The sequence below is a fragment of the Manacus candei genome, unplaced genomic scaffold, assembly GCF_025592945.1.
Source record: "Manacus candei isolate 608988 ecotype Guabito, Panama unplaced genomic scaffold, ASM2559294v1 h1tg000003l, whole genome shotgun sequence".
NCBI lineage: Eukaryota > Metazoa > Chordata > Aves > Passeriformes > Pipridae > Manacus > Manacus candei.
Window position 1 is genome coordinate 3,334,641 of NW_026138051.1, and position 21,203 is coordinate 3,355,843.

Below are 21,203 nucleotides of genomic sequence, written 5' to 3' on the forward strand. Positions count from 1 at the left end.
TAGATATCTTTACTAGTTTCTTCTACTCTTATAAAAACATGTGGCACCCACCCTCACTCCCCCCCATTACCTTGAAATATTCTTTTCTAATTTGTTTACTTCTCCTTCTTTCTTCATTCTGCCAGATCACTGGTTGTGTTTCTGGCCAATGCTGCTCATTCACTGAATCCTTCTGGTTTTCCAGTGGCTATAATGGTCAGAAATATTTTTATGTAAAGGTAAATATACCTCTTGTGCATTAGCACAAACGATTATGAACTACAACTATTAATTGTTTGCCTCTCTCAATCAAACTTCATGACCTGAACAGGTGCCCAGTCTTCATGGTGACTCTGGCAGAAATTTCCTTTCAAATTCCAAAATATACTTCATGGAAAAAAAAGACTGTGAAATAATTCCTCAGAAAATGACACACTTTTCTGCATTGAGACTCATTTTTGCAGGCAGGTTAGGAAGGCACCTAAGGCTGCCAAAAATAAACAAGTTTCCAGTGTGGTTAGCCACTAGCACACCTAACTTCTCCATGTGAATGCTCATTGCACTGAAAAAGGACAGCTACAAGACAATTTGAGTATCTGTCAGCTGTTCCTGCCTAAAACATTATACACCTCAACAAGCTGTAAAAAATCTCTCTTTCAAAGTACTGTGTTATGCAAATATACCGAGGAGACAGCTAAAGTAGATGAATTATTAAAATAATAATGAATATATATGACTGTCTACTTTATGAAAACTGAAAGCAGACACTCTGAGCAGACAGTTTCATAAGGCTAAAACAACATTTTCAACTGTGTCTTATTGGAATATGAAGGCATTTAAAGCCATTGTAAATAACTGACAGATTAAAACCTAAAATAATAAAAAAGTACTCTCTACAGCTTAACTGGAATTTTATCATATAATGCAAGCTTCTCACTGAGGTATGGAGAATAAAAGGCCTACATAATTCAATCCATTTAGAATTTACATTATAAACCAAACTGAACATTATGTGAGGCAATACATGCATGTGTGAAGAAATACTAAAACCAAGCAAAACTTATGTCTCATTAGTTTCAAGATCTTAAAGCTGGTACCATATTCTATTAAAACAAAAGGCCTCCATTACATACAAGTCAAATTATCTCGAGGCATAAGCTCTTCAAAGGTTTTTTATTTTCCACCATAATTAGACACCTTCAATAACTACATGCATAAGCAACGATACAAATGTATGTAAGTTTTCTGTCATAAAGACAAAACCAAGCAAATAACAACAACAAAACCAAAAAAGCACTCAAATATAAAGCCAGCACATTTCCATTTGAGTATTTACCTGCCAGTTGTATGGGGACACTGGGGAATTCACTTCATTTGCTGAGACACTAAAAAGTAAGATGAGAGGCATTATGAAATGTACTACTTTTTAAAACCATGTAACTTTAAAATATAAAAGAAAAAGTGAACACTTAAAAAGTAGCTTCGAAATGTGGCTTAAAAGCATGACCACTTGCCTAGAATCTCAAATCATATCTCACTCTCCTTTACCGTGAGTTGACAATTATAGCACTTTAATTCACATTAAGCTGCTTCTTAAGGATGTTGATCTTTTGAATGGGGTTCTCATTAGGAGGATGCCAGTAAGCTCTCCCTCTTTAGTATGAAAATTGATTATTTCTTGACCAAACTGTTTAAAAAACTCATCTAGGATTCCTTAGGGAGGGAATGGGAAGTTGTGATTTCCCAATTTCCTAAAGAAGGTTTTGAGTACTTTCAGTTGTTGATGGTTTGTGGGATTTTTTTTTTTTCTGTGGAGGCTTTTCTGTGTTTGGGTTTTTTTTTAATTTCAAAGTAAAAGCATAAAAGCACAGTTCCTGCAGACAATGGATTCCTCATTGACACATGCTGCACAAACAATAAAGGTTTTGTAGGCTGCACTCCCAATAACACTTCTCCAACTGTTCTTAAAAGCCCAAAAGAACTGCCAAGGAGGAAAATTTAGATGCCTGAGCACAGCTCCAGTGTCACCTTGTGTAACACAGGATCTGACACATCTGCACAGCACTGTCACCTACAGGAGGAGATACAACCTTCTGGACTGGGACTGGATGTCTAAACTGGAAATGAAGGTCTATCCTTAGGCACCTGAATCACTGCCATAATCAGCAACATCATCAGACCTATGGATTAGTTTCTGGATGACACCAACTTTTCTAAAGGCTCAAAAGAACAGGTTTGGGCTTTTTGTTATCTAAGAGAAAGAAGCTCAAGAATAGATCATTCTTGTACCTTCAATCTCACTGTGAGCTAAAAGCGTTATGACAGAAGATGGCAGTAGCAACACAATTAACAAAAATGAAATTAATAAAATATTGAAAGCTATGATACACTTAAGAATATCAATACCATTTTTCAGATTCCATTGGCTGCTTTGGCCTGTTCCTTGTGTTTACTGAAACTGAGTGATTAAGAAGCCTAGAAAGAAAAAAAAAATATTTAAACCCTTTTTCTTAGAATATGTTACTTTCACTGCATAACATTTCCTGTAAATGAAAAGTTTTCAGCATTAATATCTTCCATAAAACTAAGATATGGGTACACATATGAAATTCATGCCCATTCTTGCTTCCATTTGAATCAACAGTATTCTTTCTAGCTCTTGAACTATTTCAAGTTCTATATTTTAAGGAAGCAAAACTTGATAATTCAAACCAAAATGAAGTTTCCTCTTATTTGTCTCCATAAATACAGATTATTTTGACAGATCTCACACCTGTGTAAAGTTATGCTGCCCTCAACACAAAAAGCCCCATTGCTCACTAAAATTAAAAGGCAAAAGATAATCAATCTAAACCAGAAAGGATACACAGATTGAGCACAAAAAAAGTCAGTCAGTAGGAGCAGGTCAGAAGGTATCTTAGCAAGAAACACTGAAAGTGCAAAGGAAATGCAGGGAAAAAGGAGAGCCGGGAAATGCAGAAACACAGACTAAAACCAAAAGAAAAGTCTAACACAGAAGTGAACCAATGGAAATTTCATTTTTCTAAATGGCAGTGAGTAAAAAAAGCCTAAATTTAGATTCAGAAGCGTTTTTTCATCTGAAACAAATACATACCACAGGTCTGTGTGCACAGGAAGATGATATGAGCTATTGTGGATGTTTTAAGTGTTAAAAATAACAAAATCATCAGTAACACTTAAAACTAAACATTGAAAAGTAACTTGAATGAAAACTTCTGAGTTCTTGAAGGTAGTGATAGGACACTTCAACACTGACTTCATGTGCAGAACTGTGATCAAAGTATATTTAGGCCAAATTATAGAGAGAACTAGAATGGAATAAGAATCAGAAAGAATCAGAACACAACCAATTATGCAACAGAACAAAGTAAAACAGTAAAACACCTTTTCATATTTCATTACCATTACATAGGGCAGTACAGTCATTAACTGTAAATGACTGATGATTTTTCAATCAAACTTCTCTGATTATTTGATAACTTTGAGCTCAGCAATCTCATTTGCAGTTTAAAGTTTAAATCTCTCACTGTGTGACCCTCAATGTAATGGGATTATGAGAAGTTAAGCCTGTAAACCAAGTCTGCTGTATTCAGTCTGCAGCATCTGCTCCATATACTTGCTCTTCAGAAACTTAGTTTTGAGGGTGCATTCCAGAATTAAATTATATTATAGCCTGAGAAAACTGTTACAAAAAATAATATTCAGAGCATTGGTTATCAAACCAGCATATAAATGTGCTACTTTAAAGTCATCATTTTTTAGAGAGAATCCCTATTTAAACTAGCTTTATGTTCTCAGAGATGTTGTAGCAAGAGACCATTAAAATTAAAAAAGAAAAAAAATTGACTCTGATGCAAAACTTGCACCAAAACTGACACTATAGTGTAAATGCAATGATTGTATGCAACACAGGCCATTCCTTTTTTAAACTCATTATACGAAATGTGAGGAAAAACTATTCTAGTAAATTCAAACATATATATATAAACACACTTTTCATTTATATTTATATATAAACACACTGTTTCTATGCAGCATGTATATAATTAATGACTGAGTTTATTATGAACTAGGCTTATTATGAACGTGTTGATGGAGTATGCCAGGTGGTGATTACCATTTTTAAGATATAGTTTTAGTAATGGGAGAACTGCTTTGCAATGCTTAGCAAAAGCTGACTTTGAACACCTGTTGTCTGTGTAAAGAATTACAGTTCTTGGTCTCTCACTCCTGACATTCCACAACTGTTGTCTGGTGAGGGGCAAGGACACTTCTAAAATATTTCCCTTTAACAGTATTTCATCCTAAAGAACAAAAAACGTATTGCAAACTATTTTTGCTAACAAACCCTTAGGCTAACTCAACCAATCCTTTGGCTCTGTTTTTCTTCTAGAAATGGCCAAAGTTGTTCCTTTTGTCCCCATTTGAACCCTGGCAACCTGAGGCTCTACAAACCCTTTATACCTGGATGCACGTCCTGCCGCCCTTGTCCTCTGGAAGAGTTTCTCACTGAATGAAGTTCTATAGCTTAAAGGCCTTCGTCTGTATTCACATTTCATGGACACCAAAGCCAAAGACGGAAGGAGGAAGCAGGATAGGTTGATGGGAGAGGACAGGGAAGTCATTAGCATAGCAAGCAAAAAGAAAAGAGACTGCATAATATTACAAAAGCACACAGTGAACGAACAGAAACATGGTTAGTAAGGAATTATTTTGTGATGCTTAACTTTTCTGAGGGTTCTGTTTACTGGTTGAACATATTTTCCACAAATAAACACAGGATCTTCACTAAATGCTAAATATTATTCTTCTTGCTGTTTAAAAAACATGGATTCAAAAGCAGGGCTAAATTTTATATAGGGGTGATTCTGTCCCCGTGTACCTAACGACACTTAAGCAAATTTTAAAATATAAATACTAAATTAAGAAGTAAAACAAGAACAAATAAGACTGCATACATCTGCATGATTCAAGACAAAGAACCATTAGCAACATCATTGCATAAAGACACAACAACATATGAGGAGTAAAATTTAAGTTGCAGTGCTTCAGAAGAGGAGTGGCTTGGAATTTCAAATGATTAGTTAACCAGGAAATATTTAATCAAACAAGACCCACATGCAACATAAATAACCATCACATAAAAACCTAAGATAAGAAAAACACGCTCATTCTCTCTTTAGTAATAAATTATTAAGAGAAAATTTAGCATTCTTGGTCTTACTTGCAATACTTTTGGTAATAAGAATATATTAAGATTTCATTCCTGTTTTACCCTTCTTTATGTGCACAACCAAATTTTGAATGCAGAGCATGGAGTTTTCAGTAAAGTCTATTATATATTTCACACACACACTACTGTTACTATATTTACCTAATATAAAATGCTGGTGAATTTTTAAAGCCCTGCAAATCATAGTATCAGGATCTCTGTTTCCCTGAGGGCTTCACATGTATTTCAACTCTCTTCAAAGAAAAATGGCAGTGCAGAGTCTCATAATTACACAGAAATCCCAAAGAAACAAAAATAGTATTTAAGGTAGTGTGAAGTTATAACCATTACTTTGGGATACAACTTTTAGTTCCCTTAGAAGAGCTTACTCTCAAAGTGCCTCACAGTATTTGCCTGCTTGGTAAAGGAACCAGACAGAACATTGTTCCTACCCTCACCTGTCCACATCCTATGTAGCTCCAGGTATTCCTTCCTGTTCTACATTTTACACAGTTGTTAACTTGTTCTACTACATTCCTTTAATCTGCTGCTTGTTCTGCAGCTCTTTTTCAAGCATCATTCTGTTGAGATGCCCAACATGAAGCAGAGAAAGGCAGGCAGTTGAAATGATTTATTTTTACATGTATTTATAACACAGACATACTGTCATTTGACAGAACAATGTTCAAACAAGTTTCCCCTTCAGTTCACAGGATATTTATAACTCACATCAGACCGAATGGAGGAAGTGCCACCTAAACTAGTTTGTATTTGAATAAAAAGAACCAGTCACAAGCAAACTGTATGCAGGTTCTGTAATTCATACAATCTAAGAAAGTAATTTTAACATGTTACCAATGATCATGTTATCTGAGCATTAACCAGCCCACTTAAGTCTACTGCTTTGAAGAAAAAAAGTATAAAAAAAGTTAACATACATCAAATCAGGAAATCAAGACACTTTCACATTCATCTCTTCCTCTCCATAGGAGGTTTATCATTGCTTCTTTAGACAGTGATTTTATGAAAAGTAACATAGGACACCCATTTGATAGAGTTAGATAAACTTTAACTGTTTAACAGCTGGACAAAACTGTTCTCAAGATAAGGTGTCAAGAGCTACTGGGTAAAGAGAGGTTACAGAATAAACTAACACAAGTTATTTTAACTAATATTGTAATACCTGTGTTTTTGTTCTTGCTGCAGTAACTGGGCTGCTATTTTTCTCAGGTCAGTCACTTCTTTGAGTTCATCATCATCTTCAGCCAGCAGCTGTTCTTTCTGAAGCCTGAAAAATTAAACATTAGTGACCTGACTTCAGTGAAGCAAGACACAGAAATGCCTCGTTGTTGGACAAGTAAGCAGCACTGCCTTTAAGCTTATTTTCTGTCCAAGTACTTGGTGTTCAATATGAGATTTCTTTCTTCCATAGGAAGAAACTTAAAAGAAAACCACTCTCACCTCTGCCACCACCAGCAAAACCTACCCAAGAAGATCAAGATTTACCTTTTTTCATCTCCCCAGTCCTCATTCTGTTCTATTTTCTGGGATTTCTCAGGATGTTTTCCCCGTTCCTTACACAGAATGAAAAAAAAAAATCCTTAGAATTGAATTAAGAAAAAATAAACCCAAGCTTGCTGAACAGTTTTTCTTTTGTCAATCTATGGTACCTTGACATAGGAGAGCAATGTGCCAATCTGTGCATCTCCCTGCTCAGGAAGAGTTCCCTCTTCTGCATTTGGATCAATGTAGTCATAGGCCTCCTGGTCTAGTGGGGATTTGTGAAGAACAGAAAAGATATTAAACAGTTCTCTCGACCAAATGTTACTCCTAAGAGAGTTAAGCACTTATGAAAAATGTCAGATACAGATAAAACATAGAAATTGTGTCTCCTTAAGCTAGAAATAATCTTTTCTTTCTCTCTAGCCTTGTCTATTTGTGATTATTACATTGTTTTCTGAAATGATGAAAATACAATGCCAACCCATGATCAGATAATTTTGTGCCATTTTCCTACATTATATTACCCAAGCAAAGTACCTCTGTTACCCAAAATGACAGATGCACAACAGGTATTACCTTTCTGTGGATCGAGTTTGCTTCCCATGACATGATTGTCATTCCTTAATGTCTGTTCCCTTGTTGATTCTGATACCTGGGAGTGAAGGCTGATTGTATCATCATCAGATGGCTGCAAAGACACTCACTTTTAGTACAGAACTGACATATAAATAATATTATTATATGGTTTAAACTCAACTGTACAGACACTCAAAGAATGTTAAATGCAACTTAGGAATTTCTCAACTGATACAAAATACAAAGGAAAGGTCTGAAAACCAGAAATTACAAACCCAGTTGAACAATACTCACTTCTGTGGTGGACAACCTTTTATCTCCATTATCACTTCCAATGCCAGAGTCTGGTCCATGATTTTTATTGGGATAAAAGTCCTCCATGCTACAGTAAGAAAAATAACACACAAAAACCCCACACAAGAATGAAAGAAACAGTAGTGTCCCTTTCCTAAAAGAAAACAAACATCCTTTTCAAAATATGCTCTCTATACTCAGCTACAGTTGTTGATACAGAATTTTTGCACAAGGGATAGTCAGTACAAAAATCCAACAAAACATTCCTCATTTTCTGACCTCAACTAAATTTAATAAAAAATATTTGTGAAATACTGTGGGTTTTAGTTAAGTTTCTCTTAATATATATATGGGAGACAGACTTTCCATCCAACAGACTAATTATATTCAGGACATTTATGGGCAATTCTCCTCTTCTGTTCTGAATAAAACACCTGAGATTTCCAATAAATAAATTTAAAAACTTTGGTCTATTACACATCTTTGTTCTGATTTCTACATCTTTAGCGAGTACAATGAAAACTTTTCATAGCAATTCAGATGAGCCAATTAAGTTTCCAGTGACAGAAAATAAATACTATGGCATCCAAATAAAGAACAATTAAAGTACTGAAATGATAGGTATTATCTGTAATAAACAGATCATTTAATAACAAATGCCAAAGTAAAATAAAACAAACCCCCCACTACTCACCTGTCTGTGAGTGGCTGGGAGGGGACTCGTTTACCTAATGATGGAAGATCCAAAGAATCTGGTTTTTTGTCTATTCTGAGGCACGCCTGGATGCTGAGGAATTTAAATATATGTACTTTACCCTTTAAACATATCTGTTGGGAAACAAATGAACAAATAAAAATCTTAATTACATTGCATGTCTTTGGAAAATACACCCCAAGAAACACTTTCTACACTGCATTTGTACCCACAACTTCCCAGTAGGAGCCGAAAAACAGGAAAACTTGATTGGTATAACCTAGAACAGCTTCCCCTAAGATGATAAAGCAAATTTCTGTACTAGAATACTTCAATACTAACCTGTGCTGGTGGTATCTGCATTGGATTGTTATCCAAAAGTATAACTTGTAAGTGACGTAACTTTCTGTAACAAATTGGAATTTCTGTAATTTTATTACACGAAAAATCCAGCTTTACCAAGGGAAGGTCCCCTAGTTCTGCACTCAGGAAAACAAACAAACAAACAAAAAAAAGGCATTAGTTATCTTAATACTTCACCTAATTTACCTACATCAATGGAAAGAAGATGAGTAGCTTACCATCTGGCAGCATATGGAGATTGTTTCTTCTTATGTTCAATTCTCTAAGTGACTGCAATTTTCCTATTTGCTGGGGAAGGACCTGAAGTTCATTACAGCTAATATCCTAAGAAAGACATGATTAATACATCAAGTGAACATCTTAAATGAAATTTCACAAAGGAATACTGCTATCAAAACTATGGTAAAAGAAAAATCCCAACTCCTTGGTTTTTCCAATTTTATTTATGAAATCATCTCAAAAGCAATTTTATTTATGAGCCCCTCCCTTAAGCTTTAGTTGACCCAACATACTGATTTCTGTTTAACCTTATTTTTGAGATACAATATATTTTACCTTTAATTTCATCTCAAAACCCAATAAAACACAGTAACTGAATTTCAATTTTGTAGTTCCGTATTTTAAAAATATTAATCTATAATTATACTGAAAATACACTGCTTATAAGTTTACTTTAAGTAGAAAGATTCACAATTGTATTTACCAACTCCATCAGATCTCTCAACTTCCCAATTTCCTCTGGAATGGAGACCAGCTTGTTATTACTGACAACCAGAACTTTCAGTGGAAGATCAAACAGGTATTTTGGCAACGTCGACAAAAGATTTCGACTTGAGAGAAAGAAAAAGGGACAAGCAAGGCTGGATTATAATCTCCTTTTTCTAAACCTTAAAGGGAGTCTGAGATGCACATTGCACAACTTTTTTCCTATGACAGAAGACATTCTCCACCTATTATGACTTCATTTACATTTCAGCTACAATCTCCACCAAGAATTCCTCACCAGATACAGCCTCTCTCAGGTGAACTTTAGGTCCCAATTTTGTTTGATGAAATGAGTATGTGCTAGGAGAGAATCTAATGCTGAAATGTGCAGAGAAAAAATGATGTTTGACATCACATGTATCTGCTTTGTACACATGAAATACACTCTTACCCACTATTTGATTTTAATCCATATGGAAAAAAACACCAACATTCTTGGACTGCCACTGTCAGAAAGACACCAAGTTTTTCTAATAAGGTGCTCGTAAATTTAAAAGAAGTCTCTGGAAAATAAGGATGTTCAGGTATGGTATGAAAGCAATTCCTTTCACGTAGAAAAATAAAATAAAAATAAAAAAATCAGTACTTGCTGTTGATTTAAGTAGAACTAATTCTATTTTTGACAAAAAATAATTTAAGTGCTGATATTTGCGTTCACACAACATTATGAAAAAACTGGAAGTTTTAGTGCTTAACTGACATTCAGGGAACTGTTTTCCTATTAAAAAAAACCCAAGGCACTGTTTTCCTATTAAAAAACCCCAACCTTTTTAGATTATGTTCTCCATGACTGCAGTTTATAGGGCTGCAAAACCAACAAAAATAAATTTATGTCCTTGCCACATTTCAGCTTCAAAGACAGACTGCAATTTTTATACCATAAAATGAAACTTCCAACAGTATCTCTATGAAACCAATGTATTATTCTGTTAATTGTAAGTGAACACAAATAAGTTTTTGATATAGGTATGCATTAAGTCTCTTTTTATGTTGTATTTCAGGCAGATATGCCAGGCTTTTTCAGTTGGAGAGCATAAGAATCAAAAATATAATGTGCAAGTGCATTTTTTTGAATGGATTATAAAAATGTGGCAATGAAAGTCGTTCCCTGTGCCACTTAACAGATTTCCTCCTTTTTTTTGGTTTTTTTTTTTTTTAGGAGCTGCCTGCTTTACTATGAATTGCACAATACATTTTTTCCACCATCTGAATCCAAAATTAGAATTTAGGATCATGTGGTTTTCTTCTGGAACAAAGCACCTGAAGCAGCAGGGCAGGATTTGAGCCTGTTCCCCAATCCCACAGCCCACGTGGTTCCTGCCCTGGGAAAACAGGCCCTGGACATGAGCACAGAGACAGACAAAGCACAGCTGGGAAAAGGATGGTCAGGAGAGTCAACTCTTGAAAGAACATGCAAAGCTCAGTCAGAACTACAAACCCTTTCTGTGCAAAGAAATGAATTCAGCACCTCAGACACCATCAAAAGAGAAATGGGTTGCTGCTGAAGGAAGTTGGGCCAAATTTCCTTCAGAAAATGCTGCAGTTTCAGATCATATTAAGCCTCTTTAGAATTGCCACAGAGCACATCATGCTTGATTTATCACTCTGAGGACTGATATTTGCACATTTTGAGACACAGCAGGTTTCAGGGATTTAAACAGCTCTTAACTGAGAAATCTGTTTTGGACTTGATGTAGTCAATACCAGAAACAAGGAATATTGTGGAAAACAAGGGCAGGTGGGTTCTTGTAGATTCCCTCTCCTTCCAGAGCTCGTATCCCTGTTCTGTTCTGGTGAGAAGATTCAACCATATGTTTTCCAAGTTTAAAAAGAGCAATACAGCAGTGGATGTAAAGAATGCTCTTGAGAGCACCAAGTTTTTACACCTGTAGTTTCTGAACACTGTCTGCATAACATCAAAAAGAAACTCAATGCAAACATCAATGCAAACTCAATGACCTGGTGAATTAAAAAGCCAACTCCCCAATGAGATAAGTTATATAGGATCAAAAATAACCACCATTACTCACCTAATGTTAAGGTAGGTGAGCATTTGCAGGTTTTTAATAGATTCTGGAATGGATTTGATGCAGTTGTGATACAAATTTAAAGTTTCCAGTGGTGCAAACAGCCAGACATCAGGAGGAATTTCAGTAAATCTGTTCTTTGAAAGATCTACAAGCAAAGAAAAAAGAAAAAATCCTTTTTTAGTCAAAATTTTCCCTGCAGTAAGAGGAGATAAAAGTACTCACTGATATTCTTGTCATGCTCCTAAAAATTAAGGTGTTGCAAGAAGTGTAAAATAATTCAGTTTTAGCAGATGCTACTGCATATAATTAATACACAAAAGAGACTTAAGATACTAAAAGATTATTGCTTAATATGCAATTACAACAGAAAATAGAAGAATGACAGGAATTCAAAAATACATTTCCCACTACACAGTTACATTTACAATGACACTGAATATCAACTAGGCTTGTCCCTCCTCTATCAAGTCTTTGTTCTGTGCAGTTCTGGGATTTCTTCCCCTCCAACTCCAGGCACAACAGTAAGTCAAGGTACAAACCCAGCCCACGTTATTTTTCCTGTTTGACAGCTACATCAGAATCTAATGTCATTGTACAATATATCTGCAATGCTAAAGCCAAGTTCCCCAGAAAGCCTTACCATTTATTTTAAAAACTACAATTCTCATCTAAAAAATATTCTTTATTGCAAGCACATTTACTGGGACTTTCTCCAGCTACATATTTATGATTTAGCTAAAGAGAGGATAAAGCTGCAAAAACCAATTACCTATAAAAATCAGGATGCAATTTAGCCTTGCCTAAAAGCAGCAAGAGGAGGTATCTGACAATAGAAATGTAATACTTGAGCTAGAGTTATTCTGACAATGCATGACTGCATTATGCAAATCTGCATGCAGAAGTTAGGACAAACCAGCACATTACCAATATACACAGCACCTCTGGCTGCCCTTGAAAAGGTCCAGAAAATATAAATGAGATGTGACCTAAGAATCCTGGAAATTATCAGTTAACTACCAAAACCAGTATCATGAAAAGTCCCCCAAACAACCTGGGAAGACCTTTACTGGAGATATTTACTGGAGAACAACTGTCTGCTCTTCTGAAAGTAACTCTGGTTCCCAACCCAAGATATTTCAAAAGGATGTGGTTTCTCAGAAATGCTGAACAAACTCTTTTAACAGAGAAGCAATACAGATCCCTTGCTATTTCAGGCTTTAGTTCTCAGTTTTTAACACTCACATGGAATAACTGTGTGTCTGCTCAGCTCCCATCACATTAGCATCTGAACAAACATGTAGTTCTGCAAAAAGTCTAGAAAGCAGTTGGAAAAGTGGCTCAAAGACACTGTCAGGTTCAGAGTTCAACAGCCTGGCAAACCAACCATGAGCAGCATCACTGTCTAAAAGTACCTGACAGGAGGGTGTAGCCAGGTGGGGGTCGGGCTCTTCTCCCAGGAACCAGCAGTAGGACAAGAGGGCACGGTCTTAAGCTGTGCCAGGGGAGGTTTAGGTTGGACATTGGGAAGAAATTTTTTACAGAGAGAGTGATCAGACACTGGAATGAGCTGTCCAGGGAGGTGGTGGAGTCACCATCTCTGGAGGTGTTTAAGGTGAGAGTGGATGTGGCATCAGTGCCATGGGCTGGGAACCACGGCAGGGTTGGATCAAGGGCTGGACTTGACAATCTCAGATAAGTCCATGATTCTATGATCACCTTCCAGTGGCAGTAGCCTCAATTTTATTTCTTGAAGTCTAGAATATGTGACATTTTGTGACCTAACTGGTTGCCACTCCATCATTTCTAAGAAACATTCTCAAGCTGAAGTATCACCAAGTCTTCTTATAGATCAAGGCATGCTCTGCTGATGCTGAACTCTGCAAAAATAAAGTTAACTAAAACTGAACATCCCAACTGAAACACTTATTAAAAAAATTAGCACAGCTTGAGAAAGTTTTCACAGTCGGTGAGGTTTGTTTTCTGTTTCCCATCGCATCAATTTTCAAAATGTTACAGAAAAATAACAACTTTCACATGAAAGTTTTCTGCAAAACCTCTTTTAAACAAATGCTCTCTTGTTCTAATATTCAGCAGATTGAGACAACTGCATGCATAAAAGATGTACAGTTTTATTGCTTGCAGGGTTCTACAACCTCCACCACAGGATGAACAGCCTTTGATACAACCCCATTCTGAAAAAAACAGCTCTAAGCCTCTTCCTGATTTGGTTTTAGCAGCAGCTGCAAAGGGAACTGAAGTCTAGCACAAAACACAGATGACAGAATCCCACCCTCCTGCCACCAACCCCAAGAGCAGCACTGTAGGTTATATTTGAACTGGAAGACTCCCGGGCACCACGAAAACTTTACTGCTGTATTTGCATCCAGCCACATCTCAGCCACACATCTGGGTAAGAGACAGGTTAAAAACCAGCTTTGCTGTTTCTTCTGCAGAAACAAAACCCAGAGGCAGGACAGAGAACAACTACAGGATGCACCAACTGACTGCCCTGGGCAGTGAGTGGCCCAGGGGTGCAGTACTCCCCAGGCAATATAAAACCAGCTGTGGTTTCCAGCTTGGCCTGACAAAAATCCCATTGGCACAGTCTGGTTGAAGCCCCTCAGTGCACCCTCCTACAAAACCCACACAACTTCACAGTAGGAACACATACATACCAAGCTGACAATATTTGTGTATTGCTGTAGAAACCACTTTGCTGAAAACAATGCTTTTTGTTGCCCTGCTGTGGGCAGGGATTAGTTTGCTGTTATGAAACCCAGAAGTCCTGTTAAAATAGGAAATGGCATGCACTGTCTGTCAATAATAAAATAAAAAGGTAAATAAAGTGATGGGAGATTGCCTGACTTCTCTGCCAAGCAATTTTTCATTCCAAAGCAGTATTAAAATAGCCCCAGGGGTTCAGATTTTTCTAAGGAGAAAGATTCAAGTGTCTATGGTTTTCCACAACATTCTCATATTGAATGTACTTACAGCTTTTTAAAAACAAGTAATGCTATTTTTATCCAAACTAAAAAATTGTTTCTACTCCAAAAATATTTTCACAACAAGTAAAAAGTTTGAGATGATATTGTCTATTATGCTAAATAAAATGTAATTGTGAAGCTTATGCAATTTAGGTATTTTTTGAAGACTAAAAACACAATGGATGGCCAAGAAAATATGGTAAGAAACTTTTGGAATAGTGTTCCTCTATAAACAAGACACACTTCCAGTGAAATGAGAAAATGAGAAATCATCTCAACTGAAATATAAGCAAGCTGCTGGCACTTGAGAATGGTTTATTAAGGGTTAATAGACTGGAGAAGCAAGGAAAGCTGCTAAATGCAGAACCACAGATGATTTAAGATGACAACTCCTCTAGATGTGAGATTATAGGAATCCTTTGCTTAACCAGTTTAGGCTGGAAAACTCTCAGTGGGAGTGTTATGTGACAACTAAATAGAAGACACTCTCCATGCCTGCTCATGGATCACAGGGTATTTCAATCCACTATCTCTGCAGGAACAATAAATGTGAGAACTACACCATTACTAAGGTTAAATTTAAAAAGGGAACTAGAAAAATATGAAGAAGTTGGTTGCAGCTGGTTTTGTTGACAGAAAAAGGTAATGTCTTTACTGACTGTAAGACAGTGACTAAAAAAAAATATACTGAAAGATCAAAAGGAAAGAATTTTAGGAAATCAGTCAGCCTGGAAGGGAAGCTATTAGAAATAAGAAGCTATCTTGTATAAATTTAAGCCATGATCAAAAGGAAAAACAAAAAGCTCAAGCTGTCAGGTTACAGCAGTGTGCAGCAAGGTAGTTAAATAGTATTAACATGCCATTTGCCTTGGTTTTGCACTTTTCCCTAAGCATGCATTATTGCTTACCACCAGAAACATGCTGATAGAACAGACTGGCCTTTTATTTAAACCAGTACAGTCGTTTTATATTCACACTTTACACACGCTGCATGTTGAATTTGAAAACAAGGCTTAGTTGAGAAATTTACACTTGAACCTCCCCTTGATATTGTAATATTTTTCATAAAAATATGCTGCTGATCCAGGATATTGGTGTTAGGCTTTGTTTGCTCAAAGTGCTTCAAAACCTTATTTAGAAACCAGATTAAATAAAACCACATCCCCCACCCTGCAAAATCCAGAACTGCTCTCCTAACTTGTCACACATACACATTTTCCTAGCCAGCTTTTCTAGCAATGCTTTAGCCTAAGCCAACCAAAGTCTAAGCCAAAAACATCTAAGCACAACTGTAACTATATAATTAGTCCTACAGAAGTCAATGGATGCATAAAAACAAACATTCAGACCGCATCCCAAAGATACACTTTCAGTCATTCTAAACATAAATCTGAGATCACCACAGAGAACATGGATAAAACTTATCAGTCTGTCATGGATGAAGATTCTGGAGAAGAAAAAACTAATCTCAACCAGAGACACTACAGAAACACCTGCATGGTTTAATTCCAGTTTCTGATGTGGTATTTCAGCATAGAATATCTACACAGTCTAAGAATTAGTCTTTGGTGTAATCACTAATATTTGTTTCTATCTTCTTTTAATCTTCAAAAAAATCATGGAAATACATACAAGTACAAAAAAAAAAGAGAAAAATTTAAGAAAATCGTCCTTTTCAAACTCTGCTAATGCTTGAGGCTCTTCTCCAGTTTGTTGAGAAACTAAGAAAGGCAGGAAGAGATCTGCCTCCCATTACTAAGCACAGAAATGGCACTTAGCATGAAGAAACCAATTTCATTGTTTATGTAACAAAGCTTTCTTCAGTCAGAGGATGACATAACTGAGGCTTTTAGGACAATCCAGAAAACCCATTTCAGAAAGACTGAAATATCTCTGGAGATTCTCAAAAATCAACTGCACAAGGCCCCAAGCAACCTGCTTTCCCTGGACTTGTTCCCATCAGAAGATTGCCCCAGATGACCTTTGAAGGTCTCTTTCAACCTGTGTAACTACAGGATATAAAACTGTAGTTTGTTTGCATTACAGGAATGTAATTATCTTATCACTGTTTGGGTAATTCAATTATCAGTTCCTGAGGAGGGTAAAGAAAAAAACTAAAGATGCATTAAAAGAGCCAAGTGTGAGTCTATCCACTTCCTAAAGGGGTCTTAATTCTGCCAGCCATGAATTTTGATGGTGGCATTAACGAACTAAAACTTCATTTGGAGCTTTCAGATACAAAATTATAGAAGGGGGGGGGAAGGGGGAAGAAAAACCAAACCACCAACCCACAAAAATCCCTACAAAACAAATTGCATTCACCTAAATAAAACCACAATGTGGATCCTGCATCCAGTTCACCAAAAAAAGTGAACACTGCAGTGTGTTTTAAACCCCTTGCTCCTATGTTGTTAATTGGTATAGGGGAAGACAAAAAACCCCAGCACTAAGTCAGAAACTGGAAGCTGGATTTGGTGGGAAGAAGTGAGATTATTCAAGAGATTTTTTTCCCCCTCTCTGACCACAAGCAAGTCCTTTGCACAAGCTTCCTACCACTTTCCATTCCAACTGAAACTACCAATTCATCCCTGGGGATATGGGTTAGTGCTGAACATGGTGGTGTCAGGTGAACACTTGGACCTGATGACCTTAGAGGTCTTTTTCAACCTTCTTGATTTTATTATACTTCCCAGATTCTCTGGAACCTCAGCAGAAGGGAACTCTTAAGTTCCTTTCCTGAGCTCAGCTCAAATGGGATGTCTGTCTCGGATCTCCAGCATTTCCCTCAGACTCTACACATCTACTTGCAGGTTCACAGTTCAAATCTTAATGCATGACTAGTGTTGTTAAACACAGAAATGTTTTAACATTTTCCCTGCAAAGGAAAAATGAACCTGGTTAATGAAATAATAAATAATAGAATTATTTTTATTTACTTATGTTTCAAAATGAACAATTAAAACACGTCCAGATGTAGAATGATTGTGCATACTGACAAAATCAGAAACCATTTCAGCTGCAGAACAGACCAAAAAATTTAGAACTTACTGCCAAAGAACATTCAAGAATTACAGTAACATAATTTTTGCCTGTAACTATGTATTTCACATACAAATCAATGTTTGCTCTCCAACATTAAAAGCTGTGGTGAAGGATTACAGAGAACAAACTGAGCACCCACCAGCTCTTCTGCACAACAAAGAATCTGATATACCTGCCAAAAACCTCTCAGGAAACTAAGCTGACCACAGATTGTCACAAGGAAAGATACAGTTAATGTCTATTCTTAAAATCTTATGTAGCAATATTTAACTTGATTTTTATCTGTTGTGCTCTTAAATCAAATAGAAGCATAGGCTGTCTTCGGTTTGAAAGAAAGAAAAACACTCCCAAGACCAGAGGTGGCTAAAAGCAGCTTTTACTTTTTTTCAGCTGGGTGTTTGACAGCAGGGAATAGCTTCTGGTTTTGTGCAAAGGTATTACAAAGAAATATCAAAGTGGCATTTGGGTTTTAAATCCAACAACTGAAGAGCTTGGAAATACCTGCTTTATGGTTATCCATGTCTCTAAGTTCAGTTACAGACTCAGTCTGAGTGGTTAAAATGACAAATGAAGAAACTGCACAACTGTGTAATTAAAGCTTCTCATCAAGCACAGAGGGAGGGTTGTACAGGCAACCAGACACTCCACTTGACAGATTCTGAGTTCTTGGATTTTCAAGCTAAACAGCACTTCTGAAGAAAAAAATCCTTTTTAAAATTACACTTCTATTACTTTAGACTTAAACAACAACAACAACAAAGGATCCTGTCAGATTGAACCACAGTTCTTTCTCATGAAGTGGAACAGACCTATAGTTGTCTCTACAGAGGAAAAAAATGACTGAGATGCAACACACTGGCTCTGAAATCAAGGTAGCTTTGAGGAACCCAGTGTTCCAACCCACCCTCCCTGGACCCAGTCTCCCAGGCTACAATGGACAGGGGGTCAGTGGCTGCAATTTCCCCCTGCCGGAATTCCCTGTTACCCCATCGGAGCTGATCCAGCACAGTTGCTGAGTTGGCTTTATTAGTTTCTTCCTTATCTTGGGAGTTCTGCCACATGGCTCATAAATTCTGCATTCTTTGTGTCCATGATCAGTGGAGATTCTTCTTCCCAAGCTTTGTTAACCTCCCCCTAGGTCTGAGATCACTGAAGCGAGTCAAGCCCTAAATCTTAACAAGGCAATTCTACCAAAAAGTAATTTATTTTTCTAAGACCTGGACATCAGTTAGAGCTTGCCTGTTAGCTGCCATCTCCTTCTTATTGATTAGGTTTGAAAGTAGACAAAGATCAAAGAACATCCTTTCTTAAATAAATGTCACATATTCCACATTTTGCAACACCAGGATGAAACCAATGGATGGATTCAGGGAATTCTGCACCACGTTGCAACATCAGGAAGATCCAGGCATTTCCAACACAAGACAGCACATTGCTACAACTCTGCACTGAGTTCAGCTGTTTTAACACAGCATGATTAAAATGGAAAATAAAGAACACAACACCAGGATCGCTCCTCGGACTGGCATATGAAGGTGTAAAATCGCATATCCTGTCAAAAGGGTACTACACCATGTCAAGGATTATCTTCCTCTCCACTGCTGAAGGTGCCCCATCTCCACAAATCTCTTTAAGTTTGAAGTGGGAAGCAGAAAATCCCACAGGAAGTTTTTTTGTTTTGGCACTGTAGTATTTAGTCTAGACTACAATCGTTAAAATGCCTCACTACCAGAAAGAGTAAAACGTATTTTCCCGATGAGTCAGCAAGACTTATTAAGCTGGTGTATTAGAGCACAGGGCATCTTCCTCCCACTTCAATTGGCCATTACTTATTGGTTTGATTCTGACAATTTCTTTTTTGACTTTCAAATTTTTAAATTCCAAGTTTCTGTTTCACAGAAAAGTAATACAAGGGAAAGTAATCATCACAATCATCATTCAGCAATGAAGCAACGTCTGGATTTGTTAAGGAATACCTAAAGTGTACAGAAAATTCCCAAGGAAAGATTCTTATCCCAGCCTCTGTATGCTCAGTAATATACATTCAAGGCTTTTGTCCTGAGGAGTTTACAATCTAAACAGACATGAGGCAGAGACAGAAGGCTACAACCAACCTACTGGGACCAGTGTTTACTGCTTATGTGCAGGTAAAATGGTTTGTCACTGCATAAACTGAGCAGAAACATTTTTCAAGTAAGTTAGACCACTGGAAGATAAAGGACACTGGAAAATGAGCTAAGTGCAAGAGTGAAGCAGAAATAACCCTGAAGAAACTGGGCAGACCTACAGTCCATGAGCACTGAGTGAACAGGGTTGAGCAACAACTCCAGCACATTCTCCTGAGACACAGAGGCCTCCCCTGCAGCAACTTCAGCATTTGTTCTTATTTGCTGGTGCCTCCTGCTGACTCTGTCCTACTCATGCCAGATCTCTTGGCAGCATCTAAGAATGGCTGTAGCCACTTCTATCAGCTTCAAAATAATTGTATAATATCTCTCATTACTGCATGTGATAAGTCGAAGCAAACCCTTCCATAAACCTTTTAGTTCTTGGTCAGCCTTCAACAGAACAAGTTCTCAGCCATCACATCCTGCTTCCACCTATTGAAACAGAGGTGAAGTGACAAACTGGAGGAGTGTTTGCTCTAACACCCAGATGGTCAGGAATTTGCTCCTTGTGCAGCTACACCTGCTGCTCAGAGCCAGGGATGCAGGATTCCTTCAAGCCTTGTAACTACAAAACCATTTTTTCAGAAATCATACACTGACACACGGGACCACATGTGTGATGATCATGTCTGCCAAGCACAAAACTATTTTAAGTCTGTACCAGAGAGTAAGACTTGAGTTTTTTTCTTTCACCTCAAGTGCTCAGCTTTCTCTAGATCTGACAGACCTGGCAGCACATTTCCCTAGCAAGTGGCAAACAATCCCAGATTAGATGGAAGAATGATGAACATTAAACTGTTGGACAGCCAGAGAAAAGCAGAGAACTCAGAAGTCTCTTCACACTGTCATGTACAAATTTTAACACACAAAAAAAGTACCAAGTATCTTAACATTTTCCGTGGAATTCCAGCCTTCAGCCCTGATTTTGTTACCTTTTTGCTAAGGACAGATTTCAGCCATGCTGGGAAAATGAATATGTACTTTTGTATCCACTCTAACCAAGCTGCACAACGAATGGGAAGACACAAAGACACATTTCACCAAAAAGAACACCTCAAAAAGCAAAGGCTACTCCACTTTATCGCACAAGGTTTTGTGATACATTCTGTGATTTAAATACATTTGCCCCCTCTGCAAACAATCAGTAACAAAGTAGAAATACATAGTACCAAAAGTTCCTTAGCTGACCAAAGGCAGAAATATTACAGCACTAAATGCTGGATATTCCAAGGCACAAAAATAGTCAATGCAATGGCAAATATAATTCTGATGGATGGAGAACACAAAAAGCCAAAAAATTGCACATCACGTGTTTCTTGTAGGTATTTCAGATAAGGTTGTGACATGGAATCTGGGGTTTTTAATATTAGGATATAAGTGATATTCTTCATAATGCAATCCTTCTAGGCAGGCAAACTAATCAGCTGTTTTAACTTCAACTCACCAAACTTAGACTTCTCCCAACTTGCCCATCACACCAAGTATCCTTAACAATGATCCTTACCACTGACCTTCAGCAACAAAGCCTCAAGCACACACAACTCATTTCCTCTCAGCCCAAACACTGGGCAT

General features: G+C 37.1%; 1 protein-coding gene across 6 annotated transcripts in view; it reads right to left on the reverse strand.

Annotated features, from left to right (window-relative positions):
* The window catches only part of LRCH2 (leucine rich repeats and calponin homology domain containing 2), a 43,760-nt gene that overhangs the window by 18,487 nt on the left and 4,070 nt on the right, over nt 1-21,203 (reverse strand). For 4 of the 6 annotated variants that reach the window (XR_007905258.1, XM_051792278.1, XM_051792288.1 and 1 more), the window contains exons 2-15: nt 11,438-11,582; nt 9,346-9,472; nt 8,861-8,966; nt 8,622-8,758; nt 8,280-8,413; nt 7,586-7,673; nt 7,292-7,403; nt 6,883-6,980; nt 6,719-6,786; nt 6,396-6,500; nt 4,465-4,542; nt 2,386-2,454; nt 1,316-1,364; nt 71-187 (exon numbers count right to left, since the gene is read on the reverse strand). Coding sequence is in view for 5 of the 6 variants with exons in the window: in XM_051792278.1 (XP_051648238.1) it covers nt 71-187; nt 1,316-1,364; nt 2,386-2,454; nt 4,465-4,542; nt 6,396-6,500; nt 6,719-6,786; nt 6,883-6,980; nt 7,292-7,403; nt 7,586-7,673; nt 8,280-8,413; nt 8,622-8,758; nt 8,861-8,966; nt 9,346-9,472; nt 11,438-11,582 (1,433 nt within the window). In the remaining variant the exon portion in view is untranslated. The remainder of the gene's footprint in view (nt 1-70; nt 188-1,315; nt 1,365-2,385; nt 2,455-4,464; nt 4,543-6,395; nt 6,501-6,718; nt 6,787-6,882; nt 6,981-7,291; nt 7,404-7,585; nt 7,674-8,279; nt 8,414-8,621; nt 8,759-8,860; nt 8,967-9,345; nt 9,473-11,437; nt 11,583-21,203) is intronic. The other 2 variants (XM_051792305.1, XM_051792296.1) reach the window with 1 other exon arrangement.